Raw genomic sequence first — 21,089 nt, forward strand, 5'->3', positions numbered from 1 at the left:
TATGTTTTGATAACCATGTATATCTTTCTTGGACAAGGTGATTTTAATCAATATATTCAGCTCTATTTACTTTCAGATTCGAAGTAGACATCATGCAAAACTACATATCCCTGCAAGCTCCTGCATGTCATCTTTAGCTGACACCTTTGCTAACAGTTCACAGAATTGTCCATTTATAGAAATGTAGCAAATGTATTAATTACTTAATTTAGCTGACATTGGGTAGTTAATTCAGAGATTCATTGATCTGGCCAATTCATTGATCTGGCCAAGGCTTTCGACTCTGTCAATCACCATATCCTCATCGGCAGACTCGACAGCCTTGGTTTCTCAAATGATTGCCTCGCCTGGTTCACCAACTACTTCTCTGATAGAGTTCAGTGTGTCAAATCGGAGGGTCTGCTGTCCGGACCTCTGGCAGTCTCTATGGGGGTGCCACAGGGTTCAATTCTTGGACCGACTCTCTTCTCTGTATACATCAATGAGGTCGCTCTTGCTGCTGGTGAGTCCCTGATCCACCTCTACGCAGACGACACCATTCTGTATACTTCCGGCCCTTCTCTGGACACTGTGTTAACAACCCTCCAGGCAAGCTTCAATGCCATACAACTCTCCTTCCGTGGCCTCCAATTGCTCTTGAATGCAAGTAAAACTAAATGCATGCTCTTCAACCGATCGCTGCCTGCACCTACCCGCCTGTCCAACATCACTACTCTGGACGGCTCTGACTTAGAATACGTGGACAACTACAAATACTTAGGTGTCTGGTTAGATTGTAAACTCTCCTTCCAGACCCATATCAAACATCTCCAATCCAAAGTTAAATCTAGAATTGGCTTCCTATTTCGCAACAAAGCATCCTTCACTCATGCTGCCAAACATACCCTTGTTAAACTGACCATCCTACCAATCCTCGACTTTGGCGATGTCATTTACAAAATAGCCTCCAATACCCTACTCAACAAATTGGATGCAGTCTATCACAGTGCAATCCGTTTTATCACCAAAGCCCCATATACTACCCACCATTGCGACCTGTACGCTCTCGTTGGCTGGCCCTCGCTTCATACTCGTCGCCAAACCCACTGGCTCCATGTCATCTACAAGACCCTGCTAGGTAAAGTCCCCCCTTATCTCAGCTCGCTGGTCACCATAGCATCTCCCACCTGTAGCACACGCTCCAGCAGGTATATCTCTCTAGTCACCCCCAAAACCAATTCTTTCTTTGGCCGCCTCTCCTTCCAGTTCTCTGCTGCCAATGACTGGAACGAACTACAAAAATCTCTGAAACTGGAAACACTTATCTCCCTCACTAGCTTTAAGCACCAACTGTCAGAGCAGCTCACAGATTACTGCACCTGTACATAGCCCACCTATAATTTAGCCCAAACAACTACCTCTTTCCCAACTGTATTTAATTTTTATTTATTTATTTATTTTGCACCCCATTATTTTTTATTTATTTCTACTTTGCACATTCTTCCATTGCAAAACTACCATTCCAGTATTTTACTTGCTATATTGTATTTACTTTGCCATCTTGGCCTTTTTTGCCTTTACCTCCCTTCTCACCTCATTTGCTCACATTGTATATAGACTTGTTTATACTGCATTATTGACTGTATGTTTGTTTTTACTCCATGTGTAACTCTGTGTCGTTTTATCTGTCGAACTGCTTTGCTTTATCTTGGCCAGGTCGCAATTGTAAATGAGAACTTGTTCTCAACTTGCCTACCTGGTTAAATAAAGGTAAAATAAAAAATAAATAAATAAAAAATTCTTAGTTGTCAGTTGAACAGTGTTTTCTCTGACACATTGGCTTCCGGGTTAAGCGGCGGGTGTTAAGAAGTACGGTTTGGTGGGTCATGTTTTGGAGGATGCATGATTCGACCTTCGCCTCCCGAGCCCATTGGGGAGTTGCAGCGTTGAGATGAGAAAAGGGGGTAAAATACAAAAAAGTAACTTTGTCCTAGAAAGATTGACAGGTTATCCAAATGTCAGGCCAGAGTAAGCCTACACAAAACACAGCCCTTATTTTAAGTGTTTCTAAAATCCCCTATGGAAAAAATGTATGGTGGAAAAACGATTGGAACCATTTCCCTCTTTGACACTTAGGTTTTATGGGTATTATGATTCATACTGTGGTACTCTATTGATGACTCTATTGATGTACTCTATGATTTAGTAATACCACAATGCTGTGGCGGGTTTTCGCCACTTATTTGAAGAAAGCGCACGTGACTGTGCCTGTGTAATGATGTAATCCTGAAGCAACAAGGTTGGTGATGACAACCTATAGCTATTGAACAATTGTAAATGGACACAATTGTAAAGATTTTTAAGACAAGATATTGTCCAGCCATTTGAAACCACTTCCGACAATTATCGAAGTCAATGTTTAATATCGATTATCAAATTTATCTGCAACACCATGAATATCAGGCTCTTCTTTTTCAGTTTCACCACCAGAGGGCAGCTCTTCCTAATTAGTAATTCATGTGTCTACTTAGGGTCAATTCATCAATACATCTTGTTTTCTGAGCAGGGTTTAGGATATGCAAAACAAATATTTCACTTTTTTATTGAACATTAAACATCTGTACTTTTTCAAAAATGAACATACTCCTTTCAAACTACTTAATTCAAGCCAATTAATTTGCAGGTGAAACCCTACCTTATTTCCATTCATTTTAGATTGATATCATTCAACTCATAAAAAAGAGACTTGAATTACATAGCTGACAAATAAAACAAATCAGAGGAGATATCGTTGACCCAGACCAGAGAAAAGCAAATAGGCTATGTTGATTTCACGTTCGACTCCTCCTGCAAGAAAAATAGTAGGCGGGGCTTTGTACCTAAGCAGATGAGATGAGAGCATTGTCTTCAATCTGTCAGTGTTACACCTCTGCTGAGAGACATATGCCGAAGATGTTCCTGCTTTTCTAGACGCAGATGAAGATTGTCAGAAGAACACATCGTCAGGTTTTTATGCAAAAACGTTTGTACTGTCGAGGATTCCCTTTGTTTCAATGCACTCGGTCACCCTGTTGCTGGAGAGACGGCAGAACTGAATCGGTCTATACTCTCGTCTCGTAAACCGATTTGTCACTGGCTGGCGAAGGGGACATGAATATCGGAGAATTTCTCTGTTGACGGCCATCAAAAGAGAGACACTGGTGACATCATACCCCAAATCACGCAGTAGGACAGGACACAGAGGCGAAGGGAGAGACTTTATTCTGTAGTGTATTTCGACGAATCCTGCAGCAATGCCGGGGTTTGATTACAAGTTTCTGGAGAAACCGAAGAGACGTTTTCAATGTCCATTATGCAGTAAAGCCATGCGCGAGCCTGTTCAAGTTTCTACGTGTGGCCACCGATTTTGTGACACCTGTCTACAAGAATTCTTAAGGTAAGCTGCGCGTGCGTGTGTGTGTGTGTTCCAGATCAAACGCTATTAGCCTATTGGATTGCAATAATGATTTAGCATTTTGATGTGTTCTGTATACACAGCCTTAAAGAACACTGAAAAAACTTGTTTTCAAACTTCTCCCTGTATCTCTCTCGCTGTGCGTGTGTGTGTGCGTGCTACATGTGTCTTGTCTATGGGTCACACTATAGGAACTAACCATAAATATCAAGTTTCAGTTGGAAAGTATATATGTAAACAAACCCTGTAGGCGTGTCCTTTCTTTGTAAGGCCTTTGCACTCACAGGTGAAGCAAAATTATAGGTAAAGGAAGTGGTGGTGACTTATATCCTTAACAATAAATTAGGACATATTATTATATGGGACAATATACAAACGTTTTTGAGAAAGATCATTTAAATATTTTGTATTTATTGGTTCCTTTTCATTTTGATAAGAGATTAAAAACATGAATTGAAGGTTATTTGTTGATGAAAAATCGAAATGTACCGATTTTAAGGTTGTCATATTTGAGGTAGGGTAGGGTCACAATAAATTATTTCCCCCCCAAAATAGAGTAGAAATTTGGTCCCCTGCTGAAAAAGTTTGAATACCACTGCCTCACCTACCCAGCCTATGGTATTGAAAATATTTATAACATATTTCACTCATGTCAACTTTATTCCTCTAGATTAGCCAAATTGATTTATTTTGGTCCAAATATGATTCTATATTTCTGAATTAGATATCCTCCGGGTATCTATGTGTGGTATATTATGATACAGTATGATGATACAACAGCCATTGGGGGTGTTGTTTATACATGCAAATCTTTCATGAAGTCAGTTTCTTTATTTTCCATAACTGAATTCAAATTTGCCCAACTGGCAGAAGTCTGGGAGCCACCAATGAGAACTCAAGCTCTAAAAGGCCATAAAACAGAAGAGAAAACAATGTCTTGTTTGCATCATCATTTGACACACTGCAATTGTAATATTGTGCATATAGGTTTCAGATAATAATAAAGTCAGATTCAATTCTGTGATGAGGAAGTAATGTTTCAGTAGTTGTTGGTTTTGCAGACTTTGCTGCCATTCTAGCTGTATTCGCCTACCATGACACATGTAAACAATTATCTAATGTTAAGACCTCAGGACCAGGGACAGACAGAGAGAGGGGAGAGGCACGTTTGAGGTTGTCTGTTTGTGTGTGTGAGCCTGCATGGAAATATATCTGTGTGTGTGCATGTTTGTTAATGTGTGTGTGTTTTCATCCGGTCAGGCATAGGGGACCCTGGCCTATCCTCCCATCCTGTCTGTCTGTCTTTTTGCCCTGAGGCTATGTGCCTGCCTGCCTGGGTTTTGGGTCAGGGGGAGGGGGAGGGGGCAGGGTGGTAGGGGTGCTGGGGTAGTCAGCAGTGGCACTGCCTTGGATGAGGGGGGATTAGACAGATTCCTTTATTGGATTAAGGGCACAAGTGTGCTGAGAGACTGGCGCCCATTCACTCGCAGGTCATCAAATTCAAATCACTTTAGAATCATTTTATTTGTCACATGGTTTGTAAACAGCCGGTGTAGACTGACAGTGACATGCTTACAGGCCCTTCTCAACAATGCATAGAGAAATAATCACACAAGGAATAAATATACAATGAGCCATGTCTGAGCCCGAGAGAGGATATGTCCCAAATGGAACTCTATCCCCTATATAGTGTACTACTTTTGACAAGGGCCGGTATGGCTCTGGTCAGAAGTAGTGCACTTCAGTATATAGGGGATAGGGTGCCATTTGGGACAGAACCTCTGTCATGGTCACGTGCAGTGTAAAATTGCTGCCAAAATTAAGATTTCGTTTTGAGCCACTTTTCCTCATACCCCTTCACCGCTACCACATCCCCCACCCCCCATTGAAAGATGACTGAAATACTTGGTGGTCTTACTTTATGTACAGCATGTACAACATTTTGGACACCTACTCATTCAAGGGTTTTTATTCATTTTTTACAATTTTCTACTTTGTAGAATAATATGGAAGACATCAAAACTATGCAATTACACATATGGAATCATGTAAGTAACCCAAAAAAGTGTTAAACAAATCAAAATGTATTTGATTTCTTCAGTGTCCACCCTTTGCCTTGATGACAGCTTTGCACACTCTTGGCATTCTCTCAACCAGCTTCACCTGGAATGCTTTTCAACAGTCTTGAAGGAGTCAACTGTTGGACCAAATAAACCAAATAAATCAACTGCGTTTATTTTCAACAAACTTAGCATGTGTAAATAGTTGTATGAACATAACAAGATTCAGCAACTGAGACATAAACTGAACAAGTTCCACATTCATGTGACTTAACAGAAATTGAATAATGTGTCCCTGAACAAAGGGGGGTCAAAATCAAAAGTAACAGTCAGTATCTGGTGTTGCCGCCAATTGCATTAAGTACTTCAGTGGATCTCCTCCTCATGAACTGCACCAGATTTGCCAGTTAGTGCTGTGAGATGTTACCCCACTCTTCCACCAAGGCACCTGCAAGTTCCCGGAGATTTCTGGGGGAATGACCCTAGCCCTCACCCTGTTGGATCAGGTCCAAGAGGTCCCAGACATGCTCAATGGGATTGAGATCCAGGCTCTTTTCTGGCCATGGCAGAACACTGACATTCCTGTCTTGCAGGAAATCACGCACAGAATGAGCAGTATGGCTGGTGGCATTGCCATGCTGGAGGGTCATGTCAGGATGAGCCTGCAGGAAGGGTACCACTTGAGGGAAAAGGATGTCTTCCCTGTAACACACAGCGTTGAGATTGTCTTAATGACAACAAGCTAAGTCCGATGATTCTGTGACACACCTCCCCAGACCATGACGGACCCTCCACTCCAAATCGATCCCGCTCCAGAATACAGGCCTTGGTGTAACGATCATTCCTTCAACGATAATCGTGAATCCGACCATCACTCCTGGTGAGACAAAACCGTGACTTGTCAGTGAAGAACACTTTTTGCCAGTCCTGTCTGATCCAGCGACGGTGGGTTTGTGCCCATAGGCGATGTTGTTGCCGGTGATGTCTGAGGACCTGCCTTACAACAGGCCTACAAGCCCTCAGTCCAGCCTTTCTCAGCCTATTGCGGACAGTCTGAGCACTGATGGAGGGAATGTGCGTTCCTGGTGTAACTCGGGTAGTATTTGTTGCCATCCTGTACCTGTCCGGCAGGTGTGATGTTCAGATGTACTGATCCTGTGCAGGTGTTGTTACACATGGTCTGCCACTGCGAGGACAATCAGCTGCCCGTCCTGTCTCCCTGTAGCGCTGTCTTAGGCATCTCACAGTACGGACATTGCGATTTATTGCCCTGGCCACATCTGCAATCCTCATGCCTCCTTGCAGCATGCCTAAGGCACGTTCACGCAGCTGTGCAGAGACCCTGGGCATCTTTCTTTTGGTGTTTTTCAGAGTCAGTAGAAAGGCCTCTTTTTAGTGTCTAATTTGTCATAACTGTGACCTTAATTGCTTACCGTCTGTAAGCTGTTAGTGTCTTAACGACTGTTCCACAGGTGCATGTTCATTAATTGTTTATGGTTCATTGAACAAGTATGAAAAACAGTGTTTAAACCCTTTACAATGAAGATTTTGAAAGACACGGTCCTGAAAAGGGGACGTTTCTTATTTTGCTGAGGTGTGTGCCTTTCCAAATCATGTCCAATCAGTTGCATTTACTACATGTGGACTCCAATAAAGTTGTAGAAACATGTCAAGGATGATTAATGGAAACAGGATGCACCTGAACTCAATCTTGAGTTTCCTAGCCAGGAGTCTGAACACTTCCAGTTGAAGTCGGAAGTTTACATACACCTTAGCCAAATACATTTAAACTCAGTTTTTCACAATTCCTGACATTTGATCCCTGTAAAAAAGCCCTGTTTTATGTCAGTTAGGATCACCACTTTATTTTAAGGATGTGAAATGTCAGAATAATAGTAGAGATTTATTTCAGTTTTATTTCTTTCATCACATTCCCAGTGGGTCAGAAGTTTAAATACACCCAATTAGTATTTGGTAGCATTGCCTTTAAATTGTTTAACTTGGGTCAAACGTTTCGAGTAACCTTCCACAAGCTTCCCACAATAAGTTGGGTGAATTTTGGCCCATTCCTCCTGACAGAGCTGGTGTAATTGAGTCAGGTTTGTAGGCCTCCTTGCTCACACACACTTTTTCAGTTCTGCCCACACATTTTCTATAGGATTGAGGTCAGGGCTTTGTGATGACCACTCCAATACCCTGACTTTGTTGTCCTTAAGCCATTTTGCCACAACTTTGGAAGTATGCTTGGGATCATTGTCCATTTGGAAGACCCATTTGCAACCAAGCTTTAACTTCCTGACTGATGTCTTGAGATGTTGCTTCAATATATCCACATAATTGTTCCTCCTCATGATGCCATCTATTTTGTGAACTGCACCACTCCCTCCTGCAGCAAAGCACCCCCACAACATGATGCTGCCACCCCTGTGCTTCACAGTTGGGAGGGTGTTCTTCGGCTTGCAAGCTTCCCCCTTTTTCCTCCAAACATAGCGATGGTCATTATGGCCAAACAGTTCTATTTTTGATTCATCAGACTAGAGGACGTTTCTACAAAAAGTACGATCTTTGTCCCCATGTGAAGTTGCAAACCATAGTCTGCCTTTTTTATGGCGGTTTTGGAGCAGTGGCTTCTTCCTTGCTGAGCGGCCTTTCGGGTTATGTCGATATAGGACTTGTTTTACTGTGGATATAGATACTTTTGTACCGGTTTCCTCCAGCATCTTCACAAGGTCCTCTGCTGTTGTCGCACCACCACTTTTCGCACCACTTTTCGCACCAAAGCACGTTCATATCTAGGAGACAGAACGCGTCTCCTTCCTCAGCGGTATGATGGCTGTGTGGTCCCATGGTGTTTATACTTGCATACTATTGTTTGTACAGATGAACATGGTACCTTCAGGCGTTTGGGAATTGCTCCCAAATATGAACTATACTTGTGGAGGTCTACAATTTCTTTGCTGAGGTCTTGGCTGATTTCTTTTGATTTTCCGATGATGTCTAGCAAAGAGGCACTGAGTTTGAAGGTAGGCCTTGAAATACATCCACAGGTACACCTCCAATTTGACTCAAATGATGTCAATTAGCCTATCGGAAGCTTCTAAAGCCATTCAATCATTTTCTGGAATTGTCCAAGCTGTTTAAAGGCACAGTCAACTTAGTGTATGTTAACTTCTGACCCACTGGAATTGTGATACAGTGAACTAATAAGTGAAATAATCTGACTGTAAACAATTGCTGGAAAAATTACTTGTCATGCACAAAGTAGATGTCCTAACTGACTTGCCAAAACTATAGTTTGTTAACAATAAACTTGTGGAGTGGTTGGAAAACGAGTTTTAATGACTCCAACCTAAGTGTATGTAAACTTCTGACTTCAACTGTATGTATATAAGGTTTTTCATATTTTAAATTTTTAATACATTTGCAAAAAATTCTAAAAACCTGTTTTCGCTTTGTCATTATGAGGTATTGTGTGTAGATTGATGGAAAAGGGCCATTTTAACCCATTTTAAAATAAAGCTGGAATGGAACTAAATGTGAAAAACTGTAAGTGGTCTGAATACTTTACGAATGCAATGTCATTTGGGACGCATGCAATGTCAGTGACTTACAATGTGAGTGACATTATTGACTTGTTAAACTGTCGTGCCAAACATAGCCAAGAGATTGGGGCCTCTGTTTTCATAACGCATTGTTTTCTCAGCCTAGAAAACATCACACTTTTTCTGACTGGTATTTTATCCTCTAAAACATTTTGATGCCTCATGAGGTCTGTCCAGTCCTACTTTACTTCTTTCTTCATCTGTCAGGATCCTATTGGTCCAGCTGACATGGGGTTTAGGCTATTTGACAGCCACTTCACCTCTCCATCGATCTCACACTTTAATCTAGTCAATTGATTAACCCAGTAAAAATCCACACGTAGCGGAGTTCACTGAGTGTGTTTCCATTGGCTTAGTTAGCACACTGTGCAAACCGAGGACACAGACCATTGCACAAGAAGGAATTGCACAAGATACAGGTGAGATCATTGCTTCAGGTTTTACACTTTTCATATGCTATCGTACAATAACATTTCCCTTTTCTCTGACAGACCCACTACTTTTGACTAACACATTAATAGCTTTATTTGCTGAATCATGTCTTTGTGATGAAAATGTTTCGCTTGCCTGTCAGTCTGTCAGCATGTGATGCTAATGGGCTGTGTTTCCACCCAGGGAGAGAGCGGGAGGGAGGAATGTTTAAATACAACAGGCCAACAGGCAGAAGCCCTGAAGGCTGCCTGGCCCAGCTCTGATGTAGAGTCATGGGGTAGTAGAGCAAGCACAGACCTGAGGCTTATCACTTCTGCAATCAACTGTGAATCACATGCCTATACCACCGTGTATGCTGGTCTTGATCTGTGTCCCAAATGGCACCCTATTCCCTACTTTTGGCCAGGGCCCATAAGGCTCTGGTGAAAAGTAGTGTGCTGTATAGGGAATAGGGTGCCATTTGGGACGCAACCCTGGTTGGCGACGGCAAAACGCTTATCATAGGCCTTGGCAATTAGCTCAATACCTCATGAGCAAAGGAGAATAAACACTCAAACGATACAAAAAAAACTATTATCCCCATGATATAGGGCAAGAGCAGCCTTACGTGCCTAACCCATCCCATACATGGAGTCATCTATCTTGCGTTAGTGTTTGTGAACCAAGGCAGTGTCACACGCACGCTACTGTGCCGTCTCTGTGGGAATGATACAGTGCTCCAGCCTGGTCTTGACAGGGACAGTTATTGGTTTGTTCTACCCCATAACTTATTCCAGGATATGTTTCCCAATCACTATGGTAGCCTACTGTAACTTCTTCCTGAATGGGCCTCCCCAACACTATGGTAGCCTACTGTAACTTCTTCCTGAATGGGCCTCCCCAACACTATGGTAGTCTACTGTAACTTCTTCCTGAATGGGCCTCCCCAACACTATGGTAGCCTACTGTAACTTCTTCCTGAATGGGCCTCCCCAACACTATGGTAGTCTACTGTAACTTCTTCCTGAATGGGCCTCCCCAACACTATGGTAGCCTACTGTAACTTCTTCCTGAATGGGCCTCCCCAACACTATGGTAGTCTACTGTAACTTCTTCCTGGATGGGCCTCCCCAACACTATGGTAGCGTACTGTAACTTCTGATTTCCTCTGCTGTCCAGTGGAGCTTACAATCTAATTGGTATGTCTCCCAAATGACACCTTTTTCCCTGTTAAAGTGCACTACTTTTAACCAGGGCCTATAGGGATCTCATCAACAGTAGCATACTATGTAGGAAAGAGGTTGCCATTTGGGACGTGGTGAATGCTTTGTGCTGTTTTGCTGATGCAGGCTATAGGCCTACTCATCTCTTTTTCTCTGCTCCCTGACTTTTCTTTATGGCTTTCCAATCTCCCACACATGTAGTAACACTGAAGTCCCTTTGATGCAGCATCACCAGTAGGGCTGACCCCATTTAGTCGACTGGTCGATTGTTTGGTCAATAAGCTGTTGGTCGACTAAGATTTCTTAAGTCGAGCAGTCACAAAAAATAATTGTTCATGCCTTACGTGCCTAACAAGACACCTGTCTGATTCGCGCCAGTCTCTGTGGGCTAATCCATTGCGGAGGCCATGGGGATGGCACAGTCCATCATTCTAAGACATGATGTGATACTAAAATTGTATATGGTTATATTATGTAAAAAATAATGGTGCAACACTAATAAATCTAATTATTTTATATAATGCGCTTTCTCCCGCATTGGATACGGTCACTGTCCACGGTTCTGAAACAATCTTCAGTACGCTGTAGAATTGGCACCTTTCCCTATGTTGCTATGTGCATAATAGCAAAGTTAACCAGCATATTGCGATTGAAAACAATGCGGGGGAGGCAGATGCAGCAGAGACGAGGACACAGGACATTTTCATTTGGTTTATAATCAGTAGCTGAACTGTTAAATGTGCCTGGCTTTATCAATTATCCATATATATCTATAGAAATAAGACCGATCTTGCTTATTTGCCTGTTTCAGTTTTGTTTATTAGCCTGCTAATTCCGTGAGCACCAAGCCTCATGCAAAGGCAAAATGTTGGATAAAGCAATTTCACAGATTCGGCTGTTTTTAATCTTTGCTATGCTGTAATAAAGACTTTCATTTTTTTCTCTCGTTAGAGCAGCCTGGTATTGCTTATAATTTATTTAGTGCTGTTTACACTGTTTCAAACAGGCAGAAAAATTGCACATAAAATGCATGCAGCTCTCACTCCTATGCCCCCCTTTTTCTTGATCTCCTTATTTTGTATTTTTACAATTATTATTAAGATCATCATTATAATAATCAGTAATGTCGTTATCATTAGTGGTCTTTGTATACTAGCCTTGTATAACCACCATCGAGCTCTAGGTCTAAGAGTCCTGTTTACTCTTAATACTGTAACTTACTTTCAATATATAGGCTACTGTATCAATCAATAGATCATTCATTCATGCCATTACACAGCATACGAGACATTCATGCTTTGTAATGAAATCAAGCATTTTTGTTTTTATATTAAATAACAAAGGGCGCTTTGAATAATTAGCCTAAACAACAAATAAATCGCAATTCACAAATGCATGCAACTGTCTTTAGTCTGCTGTAATAAAGGCTTTATCTTATTTTTTTGTTAGAACAGACTCTCTGGTGCACTTATTGAGTGTTTACACTGTTCCAAATGGACAGAAAAAATAATAATATTGTAATCTAACTGCTACTCTTTCTCACACAATACTCAGGCAACGCTTGCTCCTATACCCTCCTTTTTCTTGATATCCAGTAGTCAAATGTCTTCCACAGTTCGGACTTCCCCTATCCCTCCTGAGCAACCAGGAAACATTTGCCCGTTTCTAATTTCTTTTTCACATCCTCCCCATCCATTTAGCTGTCGACATTACTGTGTTGGGAGTTTGTTATAACCAATTTATTTATGTGATTATCATAGGCTATAGGTCAGGCCCTATTGGTCACATGCATGTGACACTTACATGTTCCCCGTAAAGAGAGCAAGGGTTGAGGGAATATGGAATGTTTTTCGTAAACAAATGATGGATTTCCGTAACAGAACTTTTCAGTCAGAAACTAGTAAGAAACTAAATGGCTGAAATGATGTAGCATCTTCAGCACGGACAGCGCAATAAACACTTGCTGTTGTGCCTTTTCACTGCAGTAGGGAGGAAAGCGAAACAACGTGCGCAAATCACACAGGCACTCGCTGTCATTTCTTTTAACTGTGTGAACATCGGACTCTTTCTTGAGTCATTTGTCTTACTTTAAGCACACTGTTTTATTAAATAATTATCAGACAAGCTCTGTGCATATGTAGTTGATTTTTATTCAAACACATATGGTATGTCAATATATGGAAAAATAAGTCTAAACATTTCGATCAACTTATTGGTCAAAAGAACAGGATGACAATTTTTTTTTAGTCTGGGACAACCCTAATCACCAGCATTATCAGTGCCTCCGCTACCTCCTACTTCCTCTCTCCTTCCTCACATCCTGCTTCTTCCTTCCATCCCTTTTGCAGTCTGGGAAAGAGAGTTTGCAGCAAGTAAACAAAAAGCTTATTGCAGTGAGGAAAGCGTTTGGAGGGAAGAAAAAGGGTATGATTGATGTGGTCTGAGACAGCGGAGAGAGGGAGGGAATCTGGGTGAGCAACATTGGTCTCCATTAAAGCCAGATGAATTGACTTCTGTCCATTGTGTGTGCAGATTGATAGGGAAACGCAGAATAGAGGCACTTCTGGCCAGGGAGTCATCTAGTGTCTCTTAAAGGACTAAATGGGGTTGGGGAGTACTGGTGCCCAGTTCTGTGTGTGAGCCAGGCCTGCTCTGGCAGCTGGGCCTTTGAAAAAGCGTGTGTGTTTATTTGTGTGTGGGTTCAGCTGGACTAGTAATGAATGGCTCAGTGAATGAGGATCTCCAGTCCCCAGCCCCACACGCATCCTCTAGTCTCTTCACAGAGGCCTTCATAGACCCTCAAAGTTGTCCAAAGGCATTTATGTATGTATGGCACACGAGGATACAGAAGGGGATGCGGAGTGAAAGGGATTTTTGCTTCGTCTATTGCTGAGCACAACGTAGTTCACTGTGCTTCGCTGAAGGGGGTTTAGTTAGCGGAGTGAAATCCCCCAGGCCTCTGCTCTGCTCTACTCTGTTCTCTGGGTGGGTGGTGAAGACCTCTCAAAGCTGAATATTGCTGTTCCAGCCTGTGAACTGGGAATGGTGGAGTCTAGAATCTGGCTATAAACACTGAGTGACTCCTAGACACTGATCTTGGGTCAGTTTTGTATTTTCCTCCCACTAATGGTTCAGGTTAGGATTGATGGAGTGGAAGCTGATTTATTAGATCTGTACCTAGGGGAAACTAGAGAAACTACCCCAGAGCTAGTACCTGATATACAGTAAAAGAGAGGCAGGGTGGACATACCCTGACATGGAAATATCCCAATGTAGGCTATCCCTATTGAGATAAACTAAACCAGTACTTCCTCACACGTGCATAGACTTTGAAGCAATCCATTGTGTGAAAGTCCACTGATCTTTTCAAGTTTAACATGTCAGTTACACATACCGTATGAATTATAGCTCTGCCCTTCAGAATGACTCCATGACCTATATGGTGCTCATTCACCCAAATCAACTGGTACAGTAGTCGTTACTGTACATGGACACACTGATTTGTTGGCCTTCACAGATATGGTCAATAAAAAAATACTCGTTCTGTATTCCATTAGGTTTTTCAGAATTAGGCAAACTCGGGTAACCTGGGGAATGCATTAATCCTTTGTTGTTTGTAATGGATGACCTCACTAAAACAACAAACCAACAAGGTTGTATTTTGTCAACCTGTATGGAATTTACACCACCAGGATGTTTCTATTGCCCTGATAAGAGGTTTCTGTTGTGGGTGTGACTGTAAAACAACGTCTACACTTGCAAAGGTGATTATGTGTGCTTGTGTTTACGTGTGAGTGTGGCTGGGCGTGAGTGTATGTGGTTGAGAGAGTATTGTATACTCACTGAACATTTTGTGTGTCACTCACATGGCGTGATGTACAGTGCATGCTGAAACCTGAAGTCACCCATCCATTTATCTTTTATCTTTTCTCATTCAGCTCCTTGGCAGAACATAAGCCTTACTGTTCTCCAAGCGTTTTCCCATAAGACTGTACCATGAGTACCATGAGAGGAGTGATATGGATGTGAGCCAGGACATTGCAGGATGATGTCATTGTATGGGGTCTCATGGGAGGAAGCTGAGGGGCTTTAGACGTCCAGCTGTGATTATGACATCACTGCGAGAACGTTATCGGTCTGTTTTGCACAGCTGCAGAGTTCCTTCACACAGACTCTCTCCACATGGACTGGACGGCCCAGTTGCTATTGTCAAACTCCCTTAGTGGGAACTAGGGGTCATTTGGTTGAATTTTCTGCAATAGTAATTTTCTATGCCTTGGTCACTGGCGTAAGGGCTTCGTGATGCTAATTGTTGGTCTAAGCTAGGAAAATGTGAGTAAGTCTATGTACTTTTTTCAGGACAAAATTTCACACCTCTCAAAGAGGGAAAGCACTTAAAATTGTCTAGCCTCTCCAAATGCGCTGACAACATTCCTGCATCAAGGCTCTTATCTTCCCAGTTCTCTTTATCAACATTGTTGGACTTATACAAAGTGTGCATGGAGCATCCCTAGAGCAGGTTTGGGACTTGCTGAGACTCGTCCATGGCTATAGGAGGTCTTATTCAAACAGCTCGGAATCTGGCATCTCTTCAGGCTAACAAAGGTGGTAGGCATTCCAGTTATGCAGCGGAGCACCTTGCCCCTCACACAGAGAGCATGCTGGGGCCAAGCTGCCAGTCCCAGCCCTGTCACTGGAGCCTGAGCAGTTGGCAGCCCTCCCAGCATGGCCAGTGCCTACACGTGCATGTAATGTGAAAGGGCTAATGTAAGGTGTTTATTGTGAAACATACTAGCCCTCACGTCAGACTACATCAGGATTAATGGACAATGTACAGCGGAGAGAGTCCGGGTTAAGATTGTGGGAACTGGGAAGTGATGAGGGCTGTTAGGAGGTGGATGGATAGGCAGATTACCCTAATGACCAATTCAAGGTTACACAGCGGACATGGGAGGGTCTGCTTGGCCATGGCACAGCTTGTGCTTAGCTGTTCGAACCCCATTCCACTGCTCGGCTACATCACCGCACTGCTCCCTGTTGAGCTAATTGACTTCCCCCAATCTGTCTGTGTTGTGCAGAAACTTCTGCACTGGCTGTAAAGCTGACAGCTCCTCTGCAAATGAACACATGCACACACATGCTCAGACATCCACATATATTAAGCTAGTATAATGCATAAATTAATGTATACAATTTCTTCCCCAATAGAGGCTACTGACTACTTTCTATTAAACTCAGTAGTCATGAGAGCTATTGGAAGCGTGTCTGTGAGGGGTAGTTGATGTTGTGAGAGGCTCATTAGCGGCAGGCAGGCAGCTGACTGACTGACTGACCGACCATTGGTTCTGGTTGATGAGTGGATGCCCAGGCATGTGAAGAATCTGTGTCTGGGCTCTGAAAGGAGAGCAGCTGGCCAATGGGACTGGAACGTGGGGAAGGCACCTGTCTTAGTGAAAGGGTCCACTGTAGACCAGAACAGGTGTTGGCATAGCAGTTAAGCTTTTCACTAAAAGCATACACACACATCCTCAATTATAGTCATTTATTCGGGAGAGGCCCCTTCAATGTTAAGGTCATTGCCATTCAACCCTAAGCCTTTCCGTTCAGCCCGCTCCCCCTGGCCAGTGAAAGGGCCGTTGTGATGATGGCTCCCTTCCTTCCTTCCTGCCCTACCTTAACATCAGCTAGCTCTACTTACTGTGTTGGACAACTAACTAAAACCCCAATGACCATCCACCACCACCACTCTCTGTCTGTGTGGCATCCTCCCTTCTCTCTCACAGCTCATTTCAGATATGTCAACAAGGCACAATGCACAGCCTCCTCCAATCCTCCCTTCTCCTCCCCCTGCACAGATGGGCTATTGATCCTATGAAAGAGCTGAGCGGAGTAAGTGACTAGCTCACGTTCGTGGCCAGATGCATCATTCACTACCGCTCTGTTTAGGATGAGAGAGCATTTGTCTCATTGCAGCCTCTCGTCTCAATTCATTTCTTAATTAATTTCCCATTTCAATTTGGCTTTTGTTCAGTGTCGGTCCTTTCAGCCATCATCCGGACCTGTAAATCAATACCGTTGAACAAGAGAAACCTGCTGAATTTTCTCTCTCTCTTGCTACCTTTAGCTCTCTCTCCCTCTCTACAGTCATTGAAAGCAGGGCCAGACTTATGTACACAAATTGTGTAACACTAAACTGGGCCATTGTGCTTTGTTTATGTTTTAGTAAAATTCACATGGCTAATCGTTCTCCCGCGTCGCACTCTCTCTGTCTCTGATTCCAAAAGCAAATGCCTCAATGTTGTCACTCCTGGCAACATGATCAGTTTAAAGAATGCATACAACAGGAGCACTGCCTTCTAGGTGTTTCGACACAAAGGAGTATTTTTGACGTCACTGCCTCGCCTGGCTAAACAAAGAAAAGACATCCTCAAAAAGAGGAATGGACAGCAGCTTGAGCTGCAGCTGAATGCTGGTTTCAAACATGTATGGCTCAAGGAGAAGGGGACGGAGGGAAAGAGATGACTGGATTTCTCTGGCAGGTTATTTTATGTCTCTGTCTGAATGTTTGTGGGCTTCAGATTCAGGCTGATCAGGGAAACAGGAGCCACAGCATGTCCGGAGACAAGCTTTCTGGCCTTATCGCGTGTGTGTGCACACGTGTACGTCGCCGGCTAGACCACAGACAGCAGCCCCCTGTCTGCTTGCTGAGCTCTCTCTCACACAAAGAGCCTCACCTTCCCTCACTGTTACCATGGCCACAGCCAGCACAGGGCCCTCTCAAACTGTCACCAGCAGTGAGGTGCACAGCTCAGACACACTGACTTGAAATGAATTGGCTTACTGACAAAACAAGAAAAATTGCTTTTTCCTAAATGTCAGATAAATGGAAATGCAGGTAGAGCAGAAATATAAATGATTATTATGTAAGGCTGTTTTTGCTCTGAAGTGTCACCATAGAAAAGTGCCAGGGTAAGGTGTCCTTTTGATCACCTTTTGAAAGTAAGCAGCATTTAGTGAGGGAGTTTGATGAAGGCGAGGTAGACATTTTTTGGACAGTTTTGTGGCTGTGAGCAAGGAGGAAGCCTGTGATGAGTGACTCATGACAGACAAGGGAAGAGAAGACGCGTGGTTCTGTTCTGTGCCATCCGCCGCAATGATGACTGTGTCCATCCCAAATGGCACCTTATGCTCTTCATAGGCCACTACTTTTGACAGGGACCTATGGGCTCTGGTCAAAAGTAGTGCGCTATGTAGGGAATAAGGTGCCATTTGGGACTCAGACTATTACTCATGCAGAGGCAGGTCACACTGCCAGGCAGGCAGGCACAGGGTGAATCCACAATCATTAACTTCTCCACCTTGCACTCCTCCTCAGATGACCACGCCCTCACACAAGTTCCTCGCAGCTTTACTTCTATGGAGGAGTTGAACAGAACTGATAACATGGTGTTTACTTATCTACAAGTTATACCTTGAAAGCATGTTAGGACATAAGGTTCAGCAATTGGTGTTTATAGTTTTGTTTATTTATTTCTCATGGGGAATCTGTGTTGTTTTCCTGATTGAAACATCTCTCCTTCTCTTACCCAACCTGCTAATGAATGGGTTCAACAACACTAAAGGCGTGGCAGAATATTTCCACAGATGTTCCGTTGGGATTGAGCTAAATTAAGCCTCCCACACACCACACGGCACAGATGAAAGTAGTGTACACACAAATCCTGGTATCTCACTCACCCACATAGGCTTACTGTACATTCAGAAAGTGAGATCAAGGGACAGAGAACAAACCCTCTGACCTCACTGTTGGTAAATCCATAAATAATAGACCAATCTCTATGGATAAAGCACTAAGCACAGTAGATCACCTATATTCTATGTAAACCCTATCATGGTGAAGAAAGGAGAGCAACTTGGAACTTGAACTTGGTGCTGTTCCTTTTTGCATCAGCAGCTCCTAAAAGGTGACAAGAAGGACATTCCTTTTCTCCATTGTTCCCTCCAGACACAAATACAGTCTGCAATGAACCACGCTGGTCTTAACAAGCAACAAAAGGCTTTATGGTTGTTGTGGGCATTGAGTATGAAACAAGAGCACAGTGGTGAATCACAGGTCAGGTAGGTTAGACACAGAAAAAGTATTGCTTTCATCAGTCATTTGTCTAACTTACTCCTCATCTATTGATGTGCCATAGAAGCAAGGTATGAATAGCTTGATGTTAATTAATTCACTGCAAGCCATGTCACCAAAGGGGCAGCAGGTAGCCTAGTGGTTAGAGAATTGGGCCAGTAACCGAAAGGTTGCTAGATTGAATATCCGAGCCGACAAGGTAAAAATCTGTCGTTCTGCCCCTGAACAAGGCAGTTAACCCACGTAGGCCGTCATTGTAAATAAGAATTTGTTCTTAACTGACTTGCCTAGTTAAATAAAGGTTCAACCTTTTTTAAAGCATTTTATTGCATTCTGCTGATATATATCACACAGTGAATGTTTTGAAGGCACTGAGTAGTGATGAAAGCTTATTATACAAAAATAAGTCTCACCAGTGCCATCTTTAGCCAACGCTAGCATTTTGCTACATGTTACATGTCTCTGTGCAGGCTTGAGAGCAGATGCAGACTAATCAAAAGATCTGTAGTCCATAAGATATTATTAGTAGCAGGGAGGGATTATGTGTTCAACCCACCTGCTATCCCTGGGGCAGTGTGCTAGGGAGAAGCAGTATGGAGTTGGTGAGGTAATCCGCCTTTAGCCACCAGCTCCCTGGATTAGCACAGTGCTAATGTTTGCCTGCCACCATGTGATCCTGTATGCAGGCCATTGTTGTTCTCCATAATTTGTCTGTTTTTTGTCATCGCCTAAACTTTTCAATGGACCAGTGTGACAAAAGACGTTGACACAGGGTTAGAGGGTCAGGACACTTCAGATCATGTTGTCTGCTTTCCTCAGTGTAGTCTCTCTTTCTGTAGGACCTCCTTACATTTACATTTTAGTCATTTAGCAGACGCTCTTATCAAGAGTGACTCACAGTCAGTGTGTTCATCTTAAGATAGCTAGGGGGAGACAACCACATATCACAGTCGGTGTAAGTAACGTTTTCCTCAAAGTAGCTATCAGCAAAGTCTGTGCTAGTAGGAAAAAAGAAGTGTAATTTTTATTTTTCATTTGTTTATCACTCATCCTTGCTCTGTGCGAGGATTAGGAACAACAGTCACTGTTATGAGTGCATTATATCAGTGATGGATGAAGCACTGGTTTCTACTACACCGTGGAGTAGATGGCTTGGCTGTCCAGGCAATCAAAGGGGCTCTGCCTGACTCACCTTATGCCTCAGTGAGCACAGAATAATGGTCACTAAGGAGTGTGCTCAACCAACAGAATGACTAAATGACAGTATAATGTGCTCTGTCATGTCAGGGAGCAGGTAAATCAAGATGAACTGGGCTGGAAGGTCACTGACTGTAGTGTAGCGCCTTGGACTAAGAACATTTTCAAGGATGCCTAATTTAGAAACTAAACCGCTAAGTGGCTTGTGATAGATATATTACCTGTAGTTGGCCAGCCGCCAGTAATACTTTATGGAGAGAACCTTTTGTCTCGGCTTGGGAGTAACCGATCTCAGTGTGGTTTTAAAACTCTTTACAAGCGCTCAGGGGGAAGATCACTCTGGGGATACATGCTGATGGAGGAAGCTAACTAGCCATGGGCTTATTCATCACTCTCAGTACTCTGTGTCCCTGGTGTATTATCTCTGGGCCTGGTTTATAGCTATGGACTCCAGGCTTTGTATTTCGCCAAACATTCATTTCTAGAGGTTGATAGATGCTCTACTCACAGTACTCTTGCTGTGTTGTTTGGTGGTGGGATGCCTTCTGGGGGAAACCTCTACGGTATACTGTATGTGTCTGCTTATTACATCATACTTCAGTTTTGGTCATAAGTATCAAGGCAACTTTTGTGGTAAGTAGTGAAAAGTTCAATTGTAATCTTGAGCAGTCTTAAAGCTTTTTGCCTTTGTTAGAATGTGCAGTGGATTGACTTACTCTCTCAGGGATGCTGCAGTCTTTATCCCTAAAGTAGGCTGTCCCATGAGGTCTCAAATATACTTCATTTCCCAACGAGGAACCATCTCACCTCTGCATTAAGGAGCTGATACCTCCAGCTAATCACAGGCAGTGCTTTAAGAAGCAGTCCTTTATCCTCCAGGGATGGAATAGTAGTCTTCTGTTTCTCTCATCCCTCAGGATTAAGACCAAACCTGCACTCTTCTCATCTGCCGGATATCCTGACGGTGAATACCTGAGATTAGTGAAGCGTTTGTAAGAGGAGTCTGAATACCTCCTGTGAGTTTGAGAGGGG

At 43.0% G+C, this 21,089-nt stretch overlaps 1 protein-coding gene across 1 annotated transcript in view; it reads left to right on the top strand.

The window, feature by feature from the left end:
- The first annotated feature begins 2,570 nt into the window (after positions 1–2,570).
- LOC109905702 (TNF receptor-associated factor 4-like) overlaps positions 2,571–21,089 on the top strand; it is a 43,164-nt gene continuing 24,645 nt past the window's right edge. The window contains exon 1 of the mRNA XM_020503229.2: positions 2,571–3,415. Coding sequence (XP_020358818.1) covers positions 3,273–3,415 — 143 coding nt within the window. The 5' untranslated portion in view covers positions 2,571–3,272. The remainder of the gene's footprint in view (positions 3,416–21,089) is intronic.

This window comes from Oncorhynchus kisutch, linkage group LG15, assembly GCF_002021735.2.
Source record: "Oncorhynchus kisutch isolate 150728-3 linkage group LG15, Okis_V2, whole genome shotgun sequence".
Classification (NCBI taxonomy): domain Eukaryota; kingdom Metazoa; phylum Chordata; class Actinopteri; order Salmoniformes; family Salmonidae; genus Oncorhynchus; species Oncorhynchus kisutch.